Consider the following 23,735-nt stretch of genomic DNA (forward strand, 5'->3'; position numbering starts at 1 on the left):
TGAAATCATATGCTGCCCTTATAATCTGTAATATCTTGGTCTGTATAATCAGTCCAATCAGAATCAGTGTGCAACGGGAAAGAAAGTTTCCTAAAGATATCCATCCTAACTGACCTTCACCAAAACACAACTAAATATAGAACAGACTGCACGTATGGATGGACACAGCCTCCTCCTCTCCCCTGAGTTAACTCAATAATGCAAGTAAGAATTAAATCATGTTTTACAGGTTTTTATCATTGAGTAAGTGTAGCATCAGCCTTCCATTAGGCTGACTTACACTGCATCGTTAGCTCCGAGGGAACCTGGGAGGAAGTTAAAGCCCATTTTTACCAAGAAACACTACCAAAAACACAGAAAATGTTTGTATAAGCTGAAAACGTACCGTGACTGTCTCGTCTGTACTTCTTTTTCTTTGTACTGGAGCAACAGGAAATTCAAGAAGGGATTTTACTGTCTTCCTTTTGGCTTTTTCCATTTGAATATTAGTAAAATAGTTGACAGCAGCAAACTCAATAAGAGCAGAGAACACAAAGGCAAAGCAGACCGCTATGAACCAGTCCATGGCAGTAGCATAGGATACTTTTGGCAGTGAATGTCTTGCACTGATGCTCAGTGTCGTCATTGTCAATACTGTGGTTATTCCTTCAAAGAAATAAAGCAAAAGCACTGCTGAATCCGAGTAAAACAAAGTCAGAATAAGCAAGCAGCTTTAAACAAAGAATTTTAAATCACTTAGGAGTCTTTCTCTGCTGCTTGTGAATAGTGCATTAGATTTAAGGCATGGCAACCATCATATAACTATGAGCAGCTATGCACACAAAACAGTTAACCAGTTTTTAAAGGAGGCATGGAAAGCCATGACTTCAGCAGATCATCTACAGTTCACGTGAAGAAAACATGGAAGCCTTCATTTCATATCTTTTCATGTCAAGTTCAATAGAATTTCTTACAAGTTATTTTCTAAACATTTGAACATCATTTAAGTTGTTAAATAAGGGAGTGCTCCTCAGACTGCAACAAAAACATGATTTTTCCTGTAATGGGTTCAGAATGCCACCTATTAGTCTGCATCTGTTGCTTTGATCCCACTCGTAATCCAGGCGCCATTAAGTCATGACAAATTATTTTGGTGCTAAGGAAAACTAGAATATTATGTTAACAACTCTGTTAATTAAGAAACCATCACCTTATCTTTTAAACCCTTCTGCTACTAGTCAACCAATGAAATTTAATTAGAATTTCATCTTCTGAAAGAACAACTTTTTAATTAAAGTATACAAGCATGAACACTGAACTCAAAATATGACCACTTCATGGTAATACTTCAAATGCAAATACATGCTGTATAAAACCAAGGTGTGGTTTCATATTTATATTTTTTTGTTTTTCATCCAAAATATCCCATATCGTACAAATGTAAAATACCGCAGAAGTCCTACCGTAATAACCTCAAGGAAGGCTGACTACAAATGAAGATGTCTTTACTCTTATGAAAGGAACACTGTACCCACTTTAATTCAAGATGAAATGCATATGCTCGGAAGAATTCAAAATAATTAAGAGCATGTTTTCCAACAGGATCCTCACATCCCCTATTTCCTAAATGGTGGTATTCCATCTGAGTAATCTCATATGAAAAAGCTTCACCTAGACACTGCCATACAGAGAACTGGACACAATGAAACCAGTCCTTCCTATTGAAGAAGAAAAAAAGAAAAAAAAGAGAAATAGCCAGTTCATGAAAACACAAAAAGTATCTCAGAGCAAACTCAGCAGGATAAAAAAAAAAAAAAAAAAAAAAAAACAACACCAGATGCAAGCTCACAAAACCTTCTTCAGTGGGAAGGTGTTGAAAAACACACCAGTGAAAATGTTTAAGTCTGAGAAAAAAAAATAAATTATGGAAAGTTATTTTTTTCCTGGAAAAGACCCATCCCTGCTTAGCCCTGTCCTTCCTGATTCTACCTTTGTCCACTTCAAGCAAGTAGTTTGTCTGAATATTCTTTCTAAAGACATTTGTTTAATAGACGTAAGAATAGGGTAAAGTGACTTCAATGACCAACCATTCCCCAAATACAAGGAGGAGAGGGGAGGCCATGATAGTATTATAGTTTACTACCACGGTCTTAATCAGATTTCCCCCTGTTAAATGATTCTTCTGGGAGACTTGCAGTTGCCACTGCAACTGCCCTTGGACACGTGCTACAGGGATTTACAGGGCAGGCAATTAAGTTCTGGTAAAAAATATTACATATGCACATGAACTGTAATTATCCAGAGCTAAATACTTACAAGCTTCTGATTAGCAATGCACATAACCATATAAAAATATATTAAGAGTATTTTAATATAAAAATTAATATTAAAAACCTGTTTTAAAATTATTGCTGTCGCTCCTCTAAGAAACACCAATCATCTCCCACAATCACCAGATTCAGGTGTCTGAAACTGTGACTGCAGAAATCACGACCTGATGTACCTTAGTTCCTTGTGTATCCTTCCTCTGTTACGTTTGCCAAGTTCTCCCTAACCATGCACTGTCCAATGGAAAGATCTTTTGGTTAGCCTCTTCTGACAGTTCCTCTAGAAAGCTGGTACCATAGCAGATATTCTGGCTTCATTCCTATCTCTTGCCTGCAACATTTCTGTCTCCTTTTAAGAAAACCTTTAGAAAACATAGTCCTTGTTGGAATTTGTCAGAAAACTAAAAAGATACTTTTAGCCATACTTTAAGCCACTTGCTTTCAAAGGCTTATCTATAACTTCGTGGATGTTCAAACTTTATTATTATCATTTGTTTTCAGTTTCACATATGAATATAGTGACACATAATACATCTATTGCTCTATAATTTGCACATTTTCAATTATCACATTTTGTCTGTAAATACAGATTCTACCTTTCCAGTTCATGGCAATACTCCCTTTGAAAAAAGTACCATTACTCAACATCACTGCAAAGGCATGTGAAGCGATATACTAGTTTGCCTAATGTAATGCCTGAGTTGAGAGCTAGCTAGACTAAGTTTACAGGTTGTTTCTCCTATAACGAATCATTAACTTTGTCTAATTTGTGATACCAAACAGTGTTCTGACTCCACTTACATGTTTGAATGGGCCGTCACGTAGAAACATTAATTCCTATCACTCTTGCCAGCATCTATCTATCTATAGAAAGGCTTTTTGTAGAACATTCTCTTCCTGATTAGTCCTGCTTTAGATTACAGTACATTATAAAGTCAAGACATTGCTCTATAAAGACTGCTTTTAAAAATGTTTTTATCCTACTTCTTTGTTAGGAATCGTATTTCCATTTAATTTCTTATGCTTTGTCTTCCATAGAAGCTTTTTTGTTTTTTTATTTTCAGAGTTCACTGTAGCATCTCATTCAAGCTGTATTTTGATGAGGGCAATTTTAATATCTTGCTATCATTTTGCTTTTTTAATTCATTTTCATAATGGCAATGGCAGAAAGGAGAGAAGAGCACTAAACATGAAATTACAGTAACAGGATCTAAACCTTACTCATAGCAAGCTTCCACTGATGACACAGATACCTTGTAAGAAGACATCTATACATCTTGCACACTCCCAATCAAATTCTTTTAAAAGGATTTTAGGTGCGAGTTCAAGTAATTACACTACTGTCCGCTGGAGGATAAAACTGCTCTGGATGTAGGCTAAGGACTGACGGGGTTACTCAGGGCCAGGTCTTCCCAATTTCCTCCCCCAAGCAGGTAGAATCCCCACAGATGTGCATCCATGTGCCACAGGCAATCATGTCACCCTTCTGGTTAAATATTCCAAGTTTCTCTTCAGATTCCAAGGATTCACATAATACATTCTTCATACATTGATAGCAAAAATTCCTCTGAATTTACCTTATTCCCTTGCTTCTGCACTAGCACAGAGGCAGTATACCCCCAAGCACTAAAAAGGCCTATTCCAGTGGAAGTCATTAGAAGAGGAAGTACTAGAAAAAGTAAAAAAAGATATAATTACCAAACACAGTTCTAGCTGGAACGGACTCCTTATTTATCCAAAATGAAACTTGAGAAAGGATCACGGTCATAATGCATGGGATATAGGTCTGAATCATAAAATAACCCATTTTCCGTCTGAGGTGGAAGTAAACTGTCATAACAATATATTCACCTAAAAAAAAATAGAAAAGAAAATATTTTTCTGACACTGCATAAAATTTTTGTGTTGCAGAATAACTGTTTCAACTATCAACTAGGATTGTTTAAGATGATGGTATTCATACCACTTAATGTGTATAGAACGACATGTTCCTTAGAGACAAGACTGAATGAAAGTTTTAAACAAAAGATCCTGGAAGCAGTAGGTCCTGACAGTGCCATTCTGAAGCTGCTATCAAAAATACTATAAATGTACGCCTAATACTGGATCACTTTTTACAGTACAGGTATGATTTAAAAAAAATTCTTTTGGCTTGTGTTGAAGAAAAGAGTCCCAAAACACAAGCTATCTACCCACCATAGCATCCAGAACATTGTGGTACCTACCTGCCAAATGGAACAATAACAACAATGGTGCACATCAAATTACATGGAAGCATCTCAGCTTTTTACTAGGTTTATATATCAGCACCACTATGATAATGAAACAAATGCAAAAATCATTGACGAGAATTAAAAATACTGTAAGTTTATCTAAAATGTTATCATTCATATCAAACAAAAAAAAACCTGCAGTTTTACCGTAAACTGAATAAACTGTCTAAATAATGCACTACAGAAGGAGCATTTTGGGGACAGTAAGGAAATTCTGTTGTTAACTCATAATAATCAATATGCTGAGAAGTAAATTTCTAGTGTATTGCAAACCGCTGCTTTATCTTTGAGAAAAATATCCAGAGAGCAATACATCAAATATATTTGCTTTATCTGTTTCATTTTGACCATCTCACAACACACAAACTTGCTGATGCTTAGAAAATGATTCCAAATTTTAAAAATATTTTGGGAATATGCTTGTTTATCACCACACTGCTCATCAGTGATACTTCACTCATTTCAGATGCCTGTAGTTGCTATTTGCCTTATTTCTTACAGCACAAATCAGCAGAAGTATCTATTGTGACTAATGCATTTGTGCCTATCCTTATCTGACTAGAGGGTTTTTATGGCTTTAATAACCCATTCTGTATGCTGTACTTCTATCCCGAGCTGTTTGCACCACCAAACAAAGGAAGTCTTTTGCACATAATGTGGATACAGTGCTGAGAAATTACTTCCTCACCCAGGCATCCTCTTGACTCTTCAAACTGCATTTTAAGCAGTGATTAAATGCTCATTTTGTCCCTCGGAGTAATGATCTCATTCTAGCTTTCTGAAAGACCGTCGCAATCTACTGTAATGAATCTGCAAATGTAAATCTGAAGGACAGAAACCTAATTCAAATTTATGCTCTCAGCCCTTAATATATACCCTATGACATTCAGTAGAATACTTTACAGGAAGGAAAAAAAAAAAGCCTTGGGCAAGGTTACAGGGTTAGTTTTACCTGAAGTTGATTTTTACTGATGAGATTCCTACCTGTAATAGATTTAATGGTTTCAGTGGATACCGTATGCCCAAGCAGGTCATACTGAACTAAACTGGAAGACTCCTCAGGAACTTCCACTGACTTCTCAGGTCCTTTTGTCCAGGTATAAATCATTTCACTCTTTGGATAAGCATCTACAACACATCATCAGTTTGCATAAATAGGAAACTTCTTCTCACACGTTACTAAGATCCCAATCCAAACCTACTGAAATCAAACGGCAAGACTCACACTAACAACTTTAGAAGATACTCTTCATGTTAAGTTACCCCCAAAAGCCACCCTCAGAGGAGAATAAATAGGAGCTAAGGTCATATGTCAACTGTCACACACAAATTCACTTCACATTTGAATGTGAAGTCTAAACACAAGTTCTTTTTGGATCAGCCCTTATTGGGCATGTAAAGTTTATCTTTAAGTTAGTTTAGAAATGTCTATCTAAAATTTTATCATTAAAATATACTAATATATAAAAAAGAGCATGTATAAGGAGGATACATTTTGGAGACTGGGTGCACATTTCTTCACAGAAAAGAATTATTATAATAAAAACTATATTATACTAAAAACTGTAATATTTTAAACTTGTGTTTAAAATATTTGCCAGAAACCAGAGGTCAGTAAAATACTCACAATAGCCCAAAAATAAGCACATCCAAAGTATTTTACATTTAATACAAAAGACACAGGGCTAGTATTCAATCCCTACACAGCCCAAACTCCTGTTAAAATTAAATTAAATCAGTCTTGTATTTGAAATGGCTACATCTTATTTTAAGTTTCACTGAGGAAGATATCAGATTAGTGTCAAGTGCAATTTCTGCTGGTTGGTGATTCTGCCTGAAGAAATACACCTGTGGAGAAGCCCCCACTATTGAAGCTCCCCTATCATACAGCTGATACCAAAGCCAATTCTGGCAGCACCTGATCTCCAGTCTCACCGTAACAGGAATGAAAAACCCTTATCAGAGCAGTGTCTTTAATATCCCCCTTTAAGCTAAATTTATGCTAAGGAAAGACTATGAGCAGCTTTCAGCCTTCTAACTTCAGAGCTCTGGGGTAAAGGAAAACAGATTAATGTCCAGCCACTGACTACATCGGAGTGTAAAGCAGAGAAGTCAGGAACTAAGGAGGCTTACAAAAGTGACAACATAGTTAATGGCATGCACCAACCATCCCCAGGTGGTCTGAGAGGTCTCTGCTGCAGATTCAAATCAGGGAATCACAACTACCTCCCTTGGTTGTTATGCAATATGTCCGAAAACATTCCTTCTAGACAAAGTTTGGAGATTATCCAAAAAAATCTACATCTGATTTCAAAGCAGAAAAGGAAAGTCACCTGCACCAAGATTCCTCTCACCAGTCTACAAATTATTTATCTAGACTAAACTTGCCATGCAGACTCCCGTTATAGGCCAGGAGATAGAGGAGATAGACAAATACAACTAAAGATCAAATCTTTACTCGTAACCTACACATCTAACTTAGGATGTCAATGTGGCTCCACTGACTGTAGAGAAAGTCAAATAACCTGCTTCCCTAGGTGCCTTTTACCTAGCTGTTGGAAGGTGAGATGGATCCCACCCTCTTTGTCTTCTCCAGAGTATCTCTGACTTCACTGAGTATCCAATTCCTCCCTAAGAACCAAGAATAACTACATATTTCAAGCAACTGTGTAGCCATAATAGTGGGGTTTAACATAACAGCTGAATCACTGCCTGCTTTTCAATTCTCTGCCTGGCTCTAATTTTTCAGGCCCTAAATAAAATTCCCAAGGAACTTAACAGGAGTTTTGTCTGCATAAGGATTGTGTATCAAGACTAATATTCAGAAAGTTTAATAATTGTTCAAAATCTACTTCTACTATTTAAATTCTGTAGTTACAAGAAATTTCATAATTGCAACTTACAACTCCCAAATTTGAGAGGACAAGCATGACCATCCATGGGAAAATCCACTAATCTCATGGGACACTCTGCACTTATTGTAAGCCTATAATGGAACAAATTAAATAGTCTCTGGTTGCCATTTTGTCTAGGCAGTATAACTTTTTGCATACAGTAATTTTAAGAAGCTGAACAAACAAGTTAGATACCTCATTGTGTACAGGATGGTGCCATTTCTCATTATTCTGAAGAGTTTATTTGGGGCTGTCATATTATGTGCAACAGACTTTTTCCCATTCCTGAAGAAAGTGTCAGGAGTCCACACCTTTGAAACCATCAAGTTATTAAGTCTTAAAATTTCAATAGGGCCATCATATTTTAACCTTTTGTCTACCCATGTCTGACGGAAGAAGACATCCATTGTATATTCCTGTATTAAATTGCAGAAAAACAAAGATCACATTTGCATGTATAAGTGTTTCCTGTAAAAAAAGAAATCCCTCAGGAGCAAAGAAATCAGTAGTAAAGAAAATGCTAAGTCCACTACACAAACATATTTCCACCAATTAAAGTGTGCTGTGTACTTCTTAATAACTTAGTTTTCCACATTAGTCATATCAATAAATTGTTACACATATTTAATCGTTAAGGAATAATTAATCTAATTAGGTTGCAGGAAGCAGGCAATTGAATTTGTAGTCAAGCATATAACTGGAAACAAAATGATCTCTCACAATAAGTGTCAACAGATTTTTAAAGAGAAGATATCCATGGATTTTCTGCTGCTGGCTAAATTAAAAACACCAGGACAAACAATTACTTCCACTTTAAAGTCAGGAAAGAAAATTTAATTTCAACTGATGGAAAGTAAGCTTTTAAATGAGGAAAGCTAAATATTTCCTTTGCCATGCCCACAAAACATGGATAAATGCACATATATACACATTTGTTTTTAACTATGTAACTATCCCATTAGCTTCCTCAGAAAAGCCATTGAGATGCTCCAAAGAAAACATGCAAACAACAACTGCAGAATCGGAGACATAGGCACATCATGAGAAATCACAGGTGAATGAATGGATGAAGGAATGCATTTCTCATCTTTGGAAGCTAAAGCACTTCACAAAAAAGCATCATGTGGCATTGAAAAAGGTAACACGGAAAGCTTTAAGTCCTTTCTAACTTACAGTTGTGATTTTGTTGTTAAGCCAAACAATGTTTTCTGACTTTATTTCAAACTCTTCTGCATAACGTTACCATTGAAACTACTTGTATGGCCATATCTATTTGCATGGGTAAGGAGGCATGTCTACTAGTGCAATGCATCTTAGAATTATATGTCTTCTTTTCCATGGCTGCATCCTCCGCTGTGGTTTATAGTTAATCTATGAAAAGTCTCTTTTCTAGTGTCATTTCTTGCTGGTGACTTCATAGCTCATAACTAGCAGTTTCTGTTATTAGCTTCTACATGACAGATTTTGTAATATGAGATTTCAATCCTTTTCATTACACTGGGTACCAAAGTCACCCCAGCTCTAAAAAGACATTCTGATCATCCCCTGTACTGAGACTATATCACGCTTTGCTGTTTCAGTGAGTTTTAGAAGTGCAGCCACATTCAGATTACATTGGGCCACTAATGGATACATTAACTAAAAATCATCCCAAAACCAATTTCTGGATCCCTGAATAGCCTTCTAACTAATCCCTAATGATGAAAGGGGAAACATCTCCTGTAAACTCTCCTTTTGCCAGTTCCTTACCTACCTTCAGCCCATGTTCTCACTCCTGCCTTCTCCAATATAACTAACAATTTCCCATGTGGCACCATGTCAAATGCTTCACTGAAACCTGAGAGATGCCATGCAGCCCTCATTTTAGATTTGAGGCACACATTACCAGATTTCCTTCGGACCAGATTCTTGTACCCCTCGTCACACTGAACAGCATAATACTATACATGACAACCACCGAAGGGGTAAGATGCATTTCAACAGGAGACTGCTGTCACGAACCTAGCCCCTGAAAAAATATCTTGCTATCACATACCTTTACACATCATAGGACCAAATCAGGTGCACCACACAGTGCATGACAGCACTGTATGGGAAGAAAGTTAGTACCCGGAAACTGCCTTTCCCTTAAAGAACTTCAGTACAAACATATAATGTACATACGGCTGTTACTTCCATGTGATTTCTTGGATATTTTATAAAAAAGAGAAACTATTGTGTGATTTAAGGGTATACCACTAGATTATAGAAGTTGATGAGAGTTATGCTGGATTTGACCTCAAATGAATGCAGATGCCGTTCAGGCACAAATAACAGTACATGCAAATGCAACATTTCTCTTCTGTGACTATTTCATGCATGTCACTTTGACGTTCAATTTCTGCAGACATTTATGAAAGCTCTTCTCAGTCAAACATTTGCTGAAAGTGATGCTAAAAGGGGCACAAAGATCAGCAAAGGGCATTCATCTGAAATGAAAACGTCAACAAGTATTTGTGAAATGATGTCATTATTATTCACCTGAGAATAACACAAGTTTCAGAAAGGAAAAGCAATTTCAAAGATATTACACATTTTCCCCACAGTAGACTGACTTAGACACTCCTTGCAAGGCCTGATTCTGGCTCTACACCATGAAAGTCTGTTTTAAATCCTATGAAGTGAATTCCTTAAGCCAGCCAAAAACCAGTGAAAGTGTGACCAGAATCAGGCCTGATGTATCTAATTATAACCTGTAAATTAAGCTGTTACTAATCTTGCCTACTTTGCATGATTGACAGAACAGTACAGATGAAGCATCCATTCCTTACTGCAGTTAATGGTTTCTCAGAACCAGGAAATGGCATTTTAATCCCAGAAATACATACCATTTCTACGTCAGAAACAGGTCCAAAACTGGTGACATATATATCCGTTTTGACTTCAGTAACAGGACCTAATGTATGAAAAGGAAGTGAGCAAGAAAATTTGAATTTTGCAGGTCAACAATTCCCATAAATGATCCTGGCACGTGAACAATTATCACTTTGAGGGTTCTGTGGATGAGCAAGAGCAAAATGCAAATACAGGTCATTTCAGATAAGTCTCTAATAACAAACAGTGCTCAATTACCTTTACCACATAAGTAAAAGCAGCATTTCCATGCAAATCCTCATTCAGAAAACCAATGTTGATTCAACAGATAAGAAAACAGATGCCAAAAAATTAAAAGGCTCACTGAAAACACCATGCTAATTAACAACAAGCACCGAATTCGGGAAATCCACATTCCTCAAGGCATTTATTATTACCAATAGGACCAAATGTTAGTAACTGGACTACAGATATTAGCATGCCATGCACTGGGCAATTTAGTACTGCAGTATCAAGAACCACTTCCATATCCTGAGATGCACTTAATTGCTTTAATACTAACAATCAAAATAAAAGTTGGGTATCTAAGCATTTTTGAGGGTCTGAACCTAGGTCCAGATGCTACTACAAAGCCTGTCTTGAAAGACCTAGTGATAGTTAGGACACTGTTCAAAACAATGCATTGAGCAGAGGTCTTGTGCTCTCACGGCTGGGTACCACATAGCAACCATCAGAGAACGCAGTTTTGGTTTAATGTATCATTTCCTTTACTACAGGACAAAACACCTTGAAATTTCAGATGGCCATTCACTCTACAGTACACTCTACCATTCCCCTTAAACCAAAGAACACATGCACTAATTTCACCGGGATTTAGGTTTGTTCCCAATGCAAAAGGCTAGAAAGCTGCTAATCATTACCAGTTATGATGATGATTCTGTGATCAAAGCATTAGCTAACAGTTTAATTCAGGTACTTAACTCACACTGTAAATTTAAAAAAAAAAAAAATCTACTGATGGTCTTACTAAACAGTATCTGTTTGAAAAAAAAAAAAAGTATAATCTACAAATTCACAACCACAGTTTCTAAACCCCTACAACTCAAATTTCTAAAGAGGATAAGTGGCTCAAGTCTGTTAATTCAGGCTTTGTCATACTATTTGCAGCCTAAAAATGAAAGAAGGAAAAACTTAAGACTGTTAGCAGCAGAATATGTCCCTCTTGGAAAGGAAAAAAAAAAAAAAAATCACTGTTCACGGATGTCACTTTGAATCAAATGTTAAAAGGAGAAAAAGCAACAAGCAACTGGAAAACAGGGAACCTATACTTCTTGCACCTAGAACAAGTGTCAAACTGTGAACAGAAAGTAAAATAAAACCATGTAAAATTATTTCACTAAACAGTTTGCAAGTTATGTAGAGAAGAACAGCTAAGAATTTTTCAGCTAAATGTCAAAAAAACGACTTTGCTGGAAGTTAACAGTTTCACAGAAGGACATTTTTCTGAGATAAAATCTAAAGAAAATTCACCCTACAACAGTTGGTAGCTCAGCAGTCCCTGGAAAGTTGGATAGTTTGGCGTGTCTACCTTGAAGAGGTTTTAAGAAGAAACTCCCAAGTTCCAGACAAGACACTTTCATACCGTGCTCTTTGTTTTGCAATGGGTTGCTCTTTAAACATGTCAAATGGAAGCTGCTCCCCTTTCTACAAATAATGAAGCGTTCATTAGGTCAGGGAAATCCATGAGTGGTTAGACCACTCATTTTACTGACATCATAGTCCAATGACATTTCCTGAATATAATTATTTCTCGAGAGCAGAAGAGCTCCAAGAGATTGGAAAAAGTCATGCTAGAGCTGTCAAGAAACTGGAAGTGAGAACATTAATCTGCAGCATTAGAAAATGGGGGAGAAAAGCCCAATCGCACTTGTACATAGAAATAGAAGAGATCCAATCATATCCGACCTCCCATAATCATAAGACTATAATTTATCTAGGGTTGGTTTAAATATATAAATATTTATTTCACCTGAACTTGAAATGCTTCTAAAATCAAAGTTCTATAGAAATGAAGAAGTCATTTTCCCAGATAGCTCTAGTAAGAAAATGTAGGAATTAGTCTCTATTACTCAATAATAAGAGAATACTGAATATTGCACTCAGTTCCTGAATCCCTTTCCATAACTGCTTTATTTGTTAGTTCTAAGAAACCAAATAGGAATACTCCTCAAAAAAAAAAAAAAAAAAAAACACCACAAACAAAAAAACCAAAAAAACCCTTTAACTGCTTTCCTCTGGCGATATCTTCTTTTCTTTGGCTCTCAGAACACTGTAATTTTATAATCATATCAAATTGAGCAAAGGGACAGATTTTTCCCACAGGCATGAGCTGCTTCCCATCAGGCATTGATTTCTTTTGTTTTTTTAAATGATTACAGCTTCATGGGCAGTAAGTGCTCAGAGATTTTTTGCAAGTTTATTTTTTGGAGTTTCTCAGAAAGAAGGGGAAAGCTAAGATCAAGAAGCTAATCTCCAAACCAGCAAGCTTATGATTTAACGCTATTAGAAATCCTACAGCAGTAGCACAGGACTAAAACTATGCTTGAGTTCACTCTTCAGTAACTGCTATTCTGCTCTCAAACTTTTATTTATTAGTAGGACCCATAAGAAAGAAGGAAGCAAGAACTCTCAGATAATAATGAAGCCACAAAATAAGGTTGAAATTAAAGTTTACTTTTGGTTGCTTGCCCAATGTGATGGCAGTACAGTGACAAAACAAATGTTAAAATCACATTTTAGGCCACTAGAAAATGACAGATGAATGAGGATCTAGAAATATTTTAGTCATCATAACAGTTATCCAGCTAGTACTGATGTGCAAGTCCTTGTTTTGCACCCAAAACCTTGGTCAAACAGTAGAATGCCTGGCAGGAGTGAAGACAGCAGGAAGGGACAGTGAAGCTGATTATCTCCTTAAAGCTTTTCCTGTTGTGCTCCACATCTTCCACCTACATTGTCAGTTCACAACTGTTAAGGCCAAGTCTTGGATTTTCTAGCACATCCCAGTACTTAATGCCAACTCAGGAGTATCTATGGTGACACCAAAACCTATCCCTTATTCTTCTTGTTCTAGAAGAAAACATAACTCCAGTTGGTAGCAGTAGCGGGGGTACAAATAGTGAGTCATGCTTCTTTTTTTCTTAAAAAACTATTATTAATCATGGGAATTCCTGTCAACGAGGAGGTGATCTGTAGTCACCTAACCTACTTTTACTGGTGATTTAAGCAGCCCTCCGAAATGAACGTGTTGCACCACTTAATCAACTCAGGCTCTGCAAGCAGAAGATCCTATTAGAATCCTTAACACGCTATTACTGGCAATAAAATGCAGTGAGTTGTAAGAAGGCCAGTTAGCTTTAAATGTGACCATTTGGGCTTATCCCTCAATGGATGTTCAGAAAGCATCTATCCACCATAAATCTTCAGGAACACTGAAGAACTATTTATAACATACTGGTGTGTATTTTTATGTCAATGAAATAGGAGGAGAGTCCTACACACTGCAGTGGGAACAGTTAAGTCTGAATCACTGCTTGCAAGATAATATACTTTAAAGAAGATCAGGCAGGATTAAAAGCAACCCCTGCAAAAAGCCAGAATAGTTCAGTGTTAGATAGAGATGCTACATGTGGGCTGAAGAAGCGATGCCAGGCCCTAACCTTGTGAAGAGGAACATAAGACAGTTCTCCCATGCTTTTTATGCCAACATATGGGTTGAACTGCAGCACAGCTCCCAGCGAAAGACTTTGGGCTCCATTATCCCCGCGTCTCCATAGGCAACTGTCACTGCAGAGATCTCCACTGTATGTAAACAGTCAAATCCTGCACAGGCTTTCTGTATATTGCAAATTTTGCCATCAAGAGTCACGCAACCAATCGGGAACATTAGCAAACAAGTCTGTACAAAGGTTTCAACATACAAAGTACAATTTAAATGCCAAGCGCAGTTATTGCTGCTATTACGAGATCAGTCCCAGGATACATAAACTACATTAAATTATATTACATCAGTTTCTACAGCTACATCTAAAAAAAAAAAAAAAAAGTAGTTGCTACAGATTTTTTTTTTTAAATATAACTACATGTGAAAGATTTGGTGCTTTCTCTTTCCAAATTCTTGCTGCCTGAATAGGGTTGAAATCTTTTAAGTGAAGGAAAAAAAAAAAAGAAAAAAGCCATCATATGAAGCATGTTCTCTTGTTTCATTCTGTCAGAAAGAACAGCCAAGGACATCTGCTATATGTAAGATTTCTGTTAGGAAGTCACAACAATTAGGTAGGGCATTTTTTTAAAAATGAACATGGAATTCAAACATGTGGGCTACATTCTCTACCAAAAGACAAAGACAACAAATGCAGCAGCACACAATAACCTTTGTCTCTACGTATGTTCATCCATCAGCATGTCTGAACCCTGAAAAGGGAAAAACATACCTGCAGAAATGAGGAGATTACTCTGTTTCTTTGCCTGTTCATCAGCAGATAATGTCTGCTGAGACAGCCAACAAGCTTGATACCGGTGCCAGTTTTCATGATGTGGACACCTGTCTACTAAGAACTGGACTAAGAATATCAGCTAATTTTATACAGGTCAGTGAACAATAGACAGATGGTAATGACTTCAAGCATTACTAACCTGGGCCAAATTCAAATCAGTCAACTACAGGTATCTAATACCATATCCTGTTAAGCCTTTGAGTCATCTACTCTCACCAGCTGAAGAAGACTGGACAACTGCCTGAAAAAAAAAGGATCAGCTTCACTTTACAGTGCTCACTTAAGTCCATTGCAATCTAAACAATAAATAAACTACTACATCCATTATGCCAAGAAATGGAACCTTGAAGGTACATGTGAGTTCCTAATAAGACCAGATAATCAGAGATATTTTCCTGTTCTCTAAAACCAGAAAATTGTCTTTGCTCTTCAAATGTATTCTGTGTTTATTTTCTGACTAAAGTCATTCCTCCTGCATTGACAGGAAAAGAAACTCTTCAGAAATGCTGTTCATCAGCTGAACATCACACAGCCTAGAAGGGGCAGAGAAGCCCTCTCCTACCCTTCTTAGGGGAGACGACGGCCAACATATTTCATTCCACCAAGTACTCAGCTGCGCTTTCACAGGTACAAGATCATGAGAAAGAATATGAAAAGAGGAAGGAAAGAAAAAGGAAAATGAATGAGCACAGTCCTGTTCCTTCTACTCATGAGTGTACGTGGCAACCTCTAAACAGAGAGCCACAGAGCTATCACCATTTCACTAGCTGACAGAGTCCTGCAGCTCATGCCAAACTCTACCTTGCACAAATAACAGAACCCAAGAGGATAAAGAGCTCCAGCTTCCTCCAACTGATGGGCAACCACACCACAGTGGGCCAGTAACACGCTGTGGGAGTTACTGTCAGCCTGTTTAGAGCCAACGTCAACCCGTTTTGCAGTCAATCGAAGAGCCATGGGCAGGAGGCAAGTCACACACCACCTTCTTTCTTTGGTCCAGCCATACAATTGGCCATTAAAAGCAAGATGCCAGAGAGGAAATGTTCTCTAAAAGGCACAATTCATTAAAATTAGCAGATACATGGCAGCACACTGTGATGCTCCCCTCACCAGCTTCAGTCCCTCCATTCCTTCTTACTTCCCTAAGTGCAGTCTTAAGTGTGATGAGTTACTGTATCATGAAAGTTTCAAAGACACCGTTACATTTTTTAAAGTTACAATCCAATACAGGTTTGAATCGGATCTCACGGGCCCTTACTTATGTCAAGAGCTGCTCAGGTAGAGTCTGAAACCAAGTGTTTAAAATGGCAAATCAGACCCAGGCCTTTTAGTCCAAGTGAATAATGCTCCTCCCAAAAAAGTCATCTGGACCTCTACTGTCACTTTGAAACGAATCACCAGGAGAAACGTAACAAGGGGATTTTCAGGGAAAATCCAGGTTTTCCAACTTTCTATAGTTTCCCTTTGTGTCATACACAAAATTTTTAAAAGCAGACGAAAACTGGAGTCAGTGTCTAACTAAGAATGCTTTTGCTTCAAAGTTTTCCAGCTGAATCAAAATAGCACTGTGGTAACACTCTTGAATCAAGTTTTCCAGCAGATAATGCTTTTAATTAATCACACTACAAGTGGCATCTGTAAACACCCTGTTCTTATGATTTGTTAGATTATAGGGTGGTTTTGACCAGGACATCCCCATGCATTACAAATTCCATTCTGAAATTCAGGAGAATGATAAAATGGAGCATACAGAGTAGGGAATGGAATTGACTTCATTTCCACCGCACTATTTTCAAACATCATACAGCATTACTTTATTCATTAGTCCCCAAATACTTTCCCTCTACTGAAATTCAAAACCCTTATGCATTAAAGTCTTCCTGACAGCACTTGGTTTGGGTGGTTTTTTTTTTTTTCTTTCCTACACAAAACTACCCATTCTGCTTTGTTTCATTAAATTTCTAGGTGAAATCTCTTTGCTTCTCTCTTGCTTCTTTAGATTCACTCCCCTTTGCCCCCCAAACTTAATGGGAACTTTCACTTAAATGATCTTTAATAACCTTTTCATAAATCCTTCTGGTTTTGTTTATTACACTACTGAACCTCACAGTGCTTAGTGAGTGACAGCAACTTTTCAGGGTTTTTCAATCCATTTAATAAAGTGAGTTTGTAATGCAAGGTGTCAATCAAATGACATGGGGAACTTCATTCTTCTATTAACCCTCAACATAGGCCATGCTCCTGCATAAGAAGTACCAAGACAAGCTTCCATATACTCCATTGAGGTTCAAAACCCTCCTGAAAGACCATTTCCACATTTGTAAGCATGCTCAGGCAATTTAACTTCTCCTCTGTAACTACCAAAAATTTTGCTAATTAATGATAGCACGGAGAATTTAGATCCAATTTTAGGAAATCTCCAAAAACTAACATTTTCTACTTCATTCTACATGCAAAAAATCTTCATGAATTGTTATTTGTGGCAACTCTGAAAGATGCCAGCAAAATTCAGAATTTGGCTACCTCCCCATGTCTGATTTTAAACATCATTTGCACCAGAATTAGAAATGTTTTCATTGATTTGAAGTTTAAAATCAGCAGTCAGACCTCTGTGCGGCTTTTTGTTCTTAAAATAAAACCTTCGTTTCTTTTCGAGCCACGTGAAAACTAGATGGTGAATCAGCTTCAAGAATAAAACGAAAATAAATATTCTGCTGTTCATCAGAAAGTGACGTAGCTTTAACATTACCAAAACACACTATACTTTCCATCTCTAAATATTCCCATTCCCTCTGACATTTTGTTTGCTATGCTATAAACTAGTGAGTGACCCACTTTTAAGATGCAAGTCCCATTTGTCATAAAGATTTATCAGAAAAAACAATCCAAAATATAGGGAAAACTTGATTTGGATACTGTATATTTTAATAACTAATCCAGAGTTATTATTCTAAGTTATGTCAAAAAGTCAAATCTGACCAACTGCAGAAATTTCTTTCTTTGGTTGGTTTTGGTTTGTGGTTTTTTAAAAGCTGTTCTTGTCAAATCAGGTGAAGATAACTTTTGCTCTAAGGAGCTAAGGAGGCAGGCATCATTTTCAAAAATAAAGCATTTCTTTTCCCCATGTGTTACTTAGAAGTTCAAAACTCAAAGATAACTAGTTTAGATGTTATAAGGAAGAAAAAGCAAGAAGCAATATAATATCCATTTTGTGAAATATTCACCCAGAAGTGAAATCTGAGTGTTTTTTCCTCCCTCTATCATTTACTTCAATATTGCCAGTATGAAAGTTCAAGGAGATGCAACGAACTTTTTCTCCTTGATAGCATTTTTCTGAAAGTCTGCAACACTTACTGGGGAAAAAGATCTACTCTTGCAAAATATCTTGCAAAGGACAACTGTATTAAAATAAAAATCAACATAAACTGTATGTCATATTACATATTTAGTAGTTGTTTAATTTTGGAATTCTGATAATGCTCATAAAGCATCTTTGCTAGATGACTAATTAGTTGGCATTCAACCTAAAATGATGCCAAACATAGCACATCTCTTGTACGCGTGCAGAAGTGTCTGTAACCTCTCTGCAGAGATGAAATTGCAAAAGGCTACTGGTTCCCAATGATTCCTCTGGGTGCTAATAAATTTAGCTTCCTTCTCACTTAATGTGTAAGCTAACTTACAGAAGGCCTCATTTATTCCATACACTCAACATCACAAAGGAGTGATCAACGATGCCAGGTGTTGTCCTTTAACAATCACGATCGTGCATGTGAGCACTGTATATGGCATGTGGGGAACGTGTTGGCATACATGTCAGTGTAGACGGATCACGTGTATGAAGAAAGTACTTTCAGAGGAGGAAGAAAGTATTTTGCAACATAAACCTACGCAAGGATCTCATTCAGTCCTGTACAGAAAGCAGCCTATAAAACACTCATTATAGCTTTTTGCATCATGAGAAGAACCGTAGCATTTCTTTTTAATTTTTTTTTTTACTTTCAAATCTGTATTTTTAATATCTTCACTCCAGATTACAAAATAAACTTCTATTTCATCCTGATCCAAATGATTTTTGGTTCCAAGTCCCCACACAGCAACATCAAAACCAATAAAGAACAGCAAGTCTGGCTGCTTGTTCAGCAGCACAAAACTGCATCTTAACAGCCTGGCGCACGAACGGGGCACGAAGCCTCCACACGCAGAGCACAGGTGAAGGCAAATTCCAGACTTCTTCACTTCTAATTCCTACACAGCCATTAAGTCTACTACTTCCAAATCAACGCTGGAATTCGAGCAACTGTGGTAAAGAACTGGTGTACTCAGGCATCTGAGCTCTGCTTTTCCCTAACTAAGGGAACAGAACCCATCCAAGACCTGACCTCTTAGGCTGGTAAAAGTACACTTGTTTCTATTAGGACTCGATCCGTGGCACTTAGGGGTCAAAAACTGCCAAGAACCAGAAGAACCTGGAGGTCAGACAGGTCCCTCCACCCTCATCAAGCCAACGCACACCGGCTTCAGGGCTTCCCCCCCCCCCCCCCCCCCCGCAGCAGCCCGAGCCCAGGCTGTGGGCAGAGCAGCGAAGTGGGGGCTGAGCCCGGGACCGCCCCAGCGGGGCCCCCACGGCGGGGGTCGCTCAGCCCCCCCCGGAGCTTTCGGGGCCAGGCGCTGCCTCGTTGCCGGCCCTTCAGTCCCCGGAGGGCTCGGACCCCGGGGCAGGGTCGGGGGGACACACACGTTTTCGGTCGGTAAGGGGTCGGTACGAGCGGCGAGAGCTGCGCCCCCCGCCCCTGCCCGCCCCCGCCCCCCGCGCCGGCACCGCACCGCCACCGTACCCCCGAATCCCGGTCGCAGCCGGTTGTCATAGCCATCCAGGAGGCTGTTCAAAATGCTGGTGAAATTCTCCGGCCACAATTTCTCCTCTTTTTTGCTCTGCCCTGGCGGCCCGGTGAGACTACGAGGCAAAGAGGGAACGGGTGAGCGGAGCCGCCGGGAGCCCGCGGGGGCAGCGGCACCGGGACCGGCCGCCCCGGCCCCCCCGCCGCCGCCGGGGGTACTCACCACGTCGCCAGGCACAGGCAGTGCAGGAGGGCGATGGAGAGACCCGAGGACATGGCGATGGCTGGCTCCTTGGCAGAAACCATCTTTGCATGCCATACTTCACGCCTGGGCACGTTAAACGCCTTGTCCGGGGCGGGGAGGGGGACGCGGGGCCCGGCGCGGGGGCGGCGGCGGCGGCGGCGGCCCCCGGCGGCCCTACATGCGCGGCGCCCCGGTTGCCAGGCGCCCGGCACGGGCGGAGGAGCGGCGAGTTTCCCCGCACCGTTAACTCTCTCGGGGCAACAGGCGCCGGTCCCCGCCGCTCCCCCCCTCTCCCACCTCCGCCCCGCCCCGCCCGCGGCCCCGCGCTCCGCCCCGCTCTCCCCTCCCGGCCGCCCCGAGGCGGAGGGCGGCCGCCGCCGCCGCCGCCGCAGCCCCCGCCGGGCCGCCGCCGGGGGCAGGAGCCCGCTCGCCCTCCCGCCCGCCCGCTGCCGCTCGGTGGGGTGCCCGTGCGTGAAGGGTGGCTGGGGGCGAAGTGGTGGCGACCGCGGCGGCGAAGTCGTCCTTCGTCCCGATCACCGCTGCTCCCCGAGGCGGGGGGGAACGAAACCCAGAGCGGAGCGGGGAAAGCGGTTAATTCCCCGGCGAGGAGGGTTTGGGAGCGGGAGGGTCCCTCCGCTCCGGTGAGACAGGAGCTGGGGGGAGAGGAGAGGAGAGGAGAGGAGAGGAGAGAGCGCTGACTTCAAGGTTAAAACGCAGCGTACCCAAAACGGATGGGAGCGAGTGGGTTACCGTGGGTTCCTAAAAGCAAAAATGCCAGAATAAAAGAACGGTTTCACGTTTTATCCTTTTTTTTTTTCCTTTTCATTCCTATAATTAGGAAACAAGATTTGGTGACCCAAATAATTTCCATTATACAAGGTCCAAGGGATTCTGCAGCAATGACAGTAAAATCCACTCAGAAGTGTTGCTAGTCTGTCACAAGCTGTTGGGATGGTTGGGCGGAGAGTGGAAGGAAAGGAAGAGGAAGGGGGAGTGTCCCCGACACAACAGGTATTGGCAATAAACAACCTGCTCTTCTGATCAAGTGTACAGCAGGGACAATTGTTTGGGTTTGGAAATCGGCGTGCATGTCAGTTTTGATGAGGATGGTGAAGTTCCTCCTGCAGGAGCACGTAGAGCAGGTGTTGTAATTGACTCCAAGACTCCAGTACTGTTGATGCTGACATAAAAAGGCTTTATTCATTACTCACTACAGTATCTCCCAGCACTGAAATGCCTGGTTATCTTCAAAACTACTGTACACTTGAAATCTTCCTGATTGTACTTCAGAGCTTGTTCCAGCTAAGGTGCCCTTTGCTGATTCCTTTGAAAAACAATTAAAGCTGTGCTTGAAATCCATTTAACTTGCTGATGCTGTTTATCTCTCAAAAGCCTCTGCCTAGGCAGTCAGTTCTGCTTCCAATTTTAAAAGCCCTATTTAGGCCTCTGCAGATTACTAGTCTGCTTCCTGAGATTTTGACAGGGTCCTCATCTCCGGACTGCCTTACAGGATCCTGATCTGCCTGCCTTACTGAAATGATGAGCGCTCTGCCGAAACCTCACCGGGCGGGCAGCCTGCCTACGGACAGCACGCGCGCTCCATGCAGTATTCACAAGCCTGGACAACGCGTACGGTAGGATGCCACACCAAGGTCACTTCAGCTCCCGTGATGAGGCTCTGGGAGCAGCCTGATTAACTCCACACACAGGTGAAAACCAGCACGCCAGCAAGAGTCCACTGCCCTGGCTCCATTAGCAATCTGATCAGGAATGACAGAAGGATGGATCACCAGCTCTTCAGGAGTATAATTTCACCACATCAGATAAATTTGCCTGGGTTAATCAGCCACTTTTGATCTGTAAACTGACGTAATTTGTTTTTCTGGACCAGTCTCCTGCTATAGCACAGACTATGCCAAGGGGATACTTAGGACTGGCCTCCAATAAAGTTAATCTCTAGTTTTCCTGTCCCTTGCGAGAAAAAGTAATCCCTGGTTGCAGAACACTGAAGATATTTCTAAGTGAGATTATCTAATCTAGGGATACTTCAGAAAAATTTTGCTGGCAGAAGCCAAATTCACAAAACTAAAGCAAAGGCAATAGATGGCAATTGAGAACTGGGAAGAATGCTGCTGGCTGGTCACAGACACAGAGCAAACCGTGGCTCTACAGCACTGCCACTTCTGGCAGCTGCTGTGGAAGAAAGCCAACACCACCCTGGCAGAGCCGGGGACACCCTTGGGTTTAGATTGTTTTATTACCTTCGACATATGTACAGACACCTGCGTGAACTGAAATACAAAAGTCGAGTGGTATTCACCAGTAATGATCTCCCCACATGAATGTCCTGAGAAACGTTATCACTCAGCCTCCTCTCAAATCCATGCCTGCAGTCATAGGGAACGTGGATGCCGTAGGCCCAGTAGTTCTGCTACAGGTAGAAATTAAAGAAAGTCACTCAGTTATCCCCCTTCCAGCAATTCTAGAAACTGAGCTGGTCTTTGCATGGTTGCCAGGCCTTTAGAACAAAGAATAATACTATATTACAGTATTACTGATATCTTTTGTCTCTTCAGTACAGATGCTTCAGTAAAGGTAACATCAGGTTGAAAGATCTGTGGATAAGCCATGCCAGGGCACCAGGCAAGAAGTACTCATGGCTTCTAAGAAGATGCCCACGTTGTTTTTTCTGAGAAAAGGCAGAGATATGCCCTTCTGCCACACCCTCCCTGCCGCAGGTTATATTGGTATAGGATCCAGGTGCCATTTGGGTGCATTTACTCCCTAGAAGTGCTAAAACTAAATGAGAAATCACTTTGTCTAAACCTAGAAAATGAGTTCAAACACTTTTTAAATTTACCAGTGATTGATATCTCCCTTAGATCCAGCACTGACTATCAAGAATTAAGTAAGATTGATACCAAAAACAGAGATTGCTGTCCTTGATATCTGAACAACTGAATCATTTGTATATTGCTGAAACTTTTAAAAGACTAGGCTTGAAGGCAATATTAAACAGTTCAGAAAGACAGTAAACAGTCCTGTAAGCCAGATAAATCACTTCTGAGTACTTGCTTATACTTTTCGATATATGCATTGCCCTGGCCAATTTCAGCATTTTTTGAATTACATGTTAAGAGATATTCTAGATTCTTTTGTGATGTCTTTGTAGCATAGACTCATACAGAAATTCCCAGGGTTCTTCTTTGTCACTAGCAGATATATGTTGACTTTAAAAATACTGCTTCAAATGATCTTTGATCACTTCAAAGAATTTCTGGGCTATATCATCTCTCTAAAAGAACTTCATGACTCCAAGAAGGATTTAGTGGTCACAGGCTGGATTGATGGTCCCTAAAAATGTTTGCTGAATTTGGCATTTTCTCAGCTTCTCCAGTTTTATCACCAATTCTTCCAAGATTTCTCCGAAGAAATCTCACCCATCGTGGACTATTGTAAGAAGGGGACTATTTTTGCCCAGCTCCATATGCTCAGAAAGCACTTGAATATCTTAAATAGACTTTTTTTTTTTTTTTTTTTTTTTTTTTACTGCCCCTATACTGATGTATCCTAATGATTTTTGATGAAGCAGACTTTCTGGCCATGACTCAAAAGCAGTTTTATCCAAAGCTATGGATCTTCAAGTTTAACCTGATAATTTTTTATTTACCACAACACACAGAGAAGCAGAAAAGTTTTTCATCACTCTTCCCATTTCTACTTTACCATCAGATTAAGTGGAAAGAAAAAAAAAGTCGGTACTTTTTT

General features: G+C 39.8%; 1 protein-coding gene across 1 annotated transcript in view; it reads right to left on the reverse strand.

Annotated features, from left to right (window-relative positions):
- Positions 1 to 20,053, reverse strand: part of GABRA4 (gamma-aminobutyric acid type A receptor subunit alpha4) — a 50,329-nt gene extending 30,276 nt beyond the window's left edge. Inside the window, exons 1-8 of the mRNA XM_087736259.1 lie at positions 19,947 to 20,053; positions 19,721 to 19,839; positions 10,341 to 10,408; positions 7,669 to 7,889; positions 7,483 to 7,565; positions 5,564 to 5,707; positions 4,005 to 4,157; positions 386 to 645 (exon numbers count right to left, since the gene is read on the reverse strand). Coding sequence (XP_087592385.1) covers positions 386 to 645; positions 4,005 to 4,157; positions 5,564 to 5,707; positions 7,483 to 7,565; positions 7,669 to 7,889; positions 10,341 to 10,408; positions 19,721 to 19,839; positions 19,947 to 20,029 — 1,131 coding nt within the window. The 5' untranslated portion in view covers positions 20,030 to 20,053. The remainder of the gene's footprint in view (positions 1 to 385; positions 646 to 4,004; positions 4,158 to 5,563; positions 5,708 to 7,482; positions 7,566 to 7,668; positions 7,890 to 10,340; positions 10,409 to 19,720; positions 19,840 to 19,946) is intronic.
- Positions 20,054 to 23,735: the final 3,682 nt, after the last annotated feature.

Source organism: Nipponia nippon, unplaced genomic scaffold (assembly GCF_047370975.1).
Source record: "Nipponia nippon isolate SJK-2023a ecotype South Korea unplaced genomic scaffold, ASM4737097v1 scaffold_6, whole genome shotgun sequence".
Lineage (NCBI taxonomy): Eukaryota > Metazoa > Chordata > Aves > Pelecaniformes > Threskiornithidae > Nipponia > Nipponia nippon.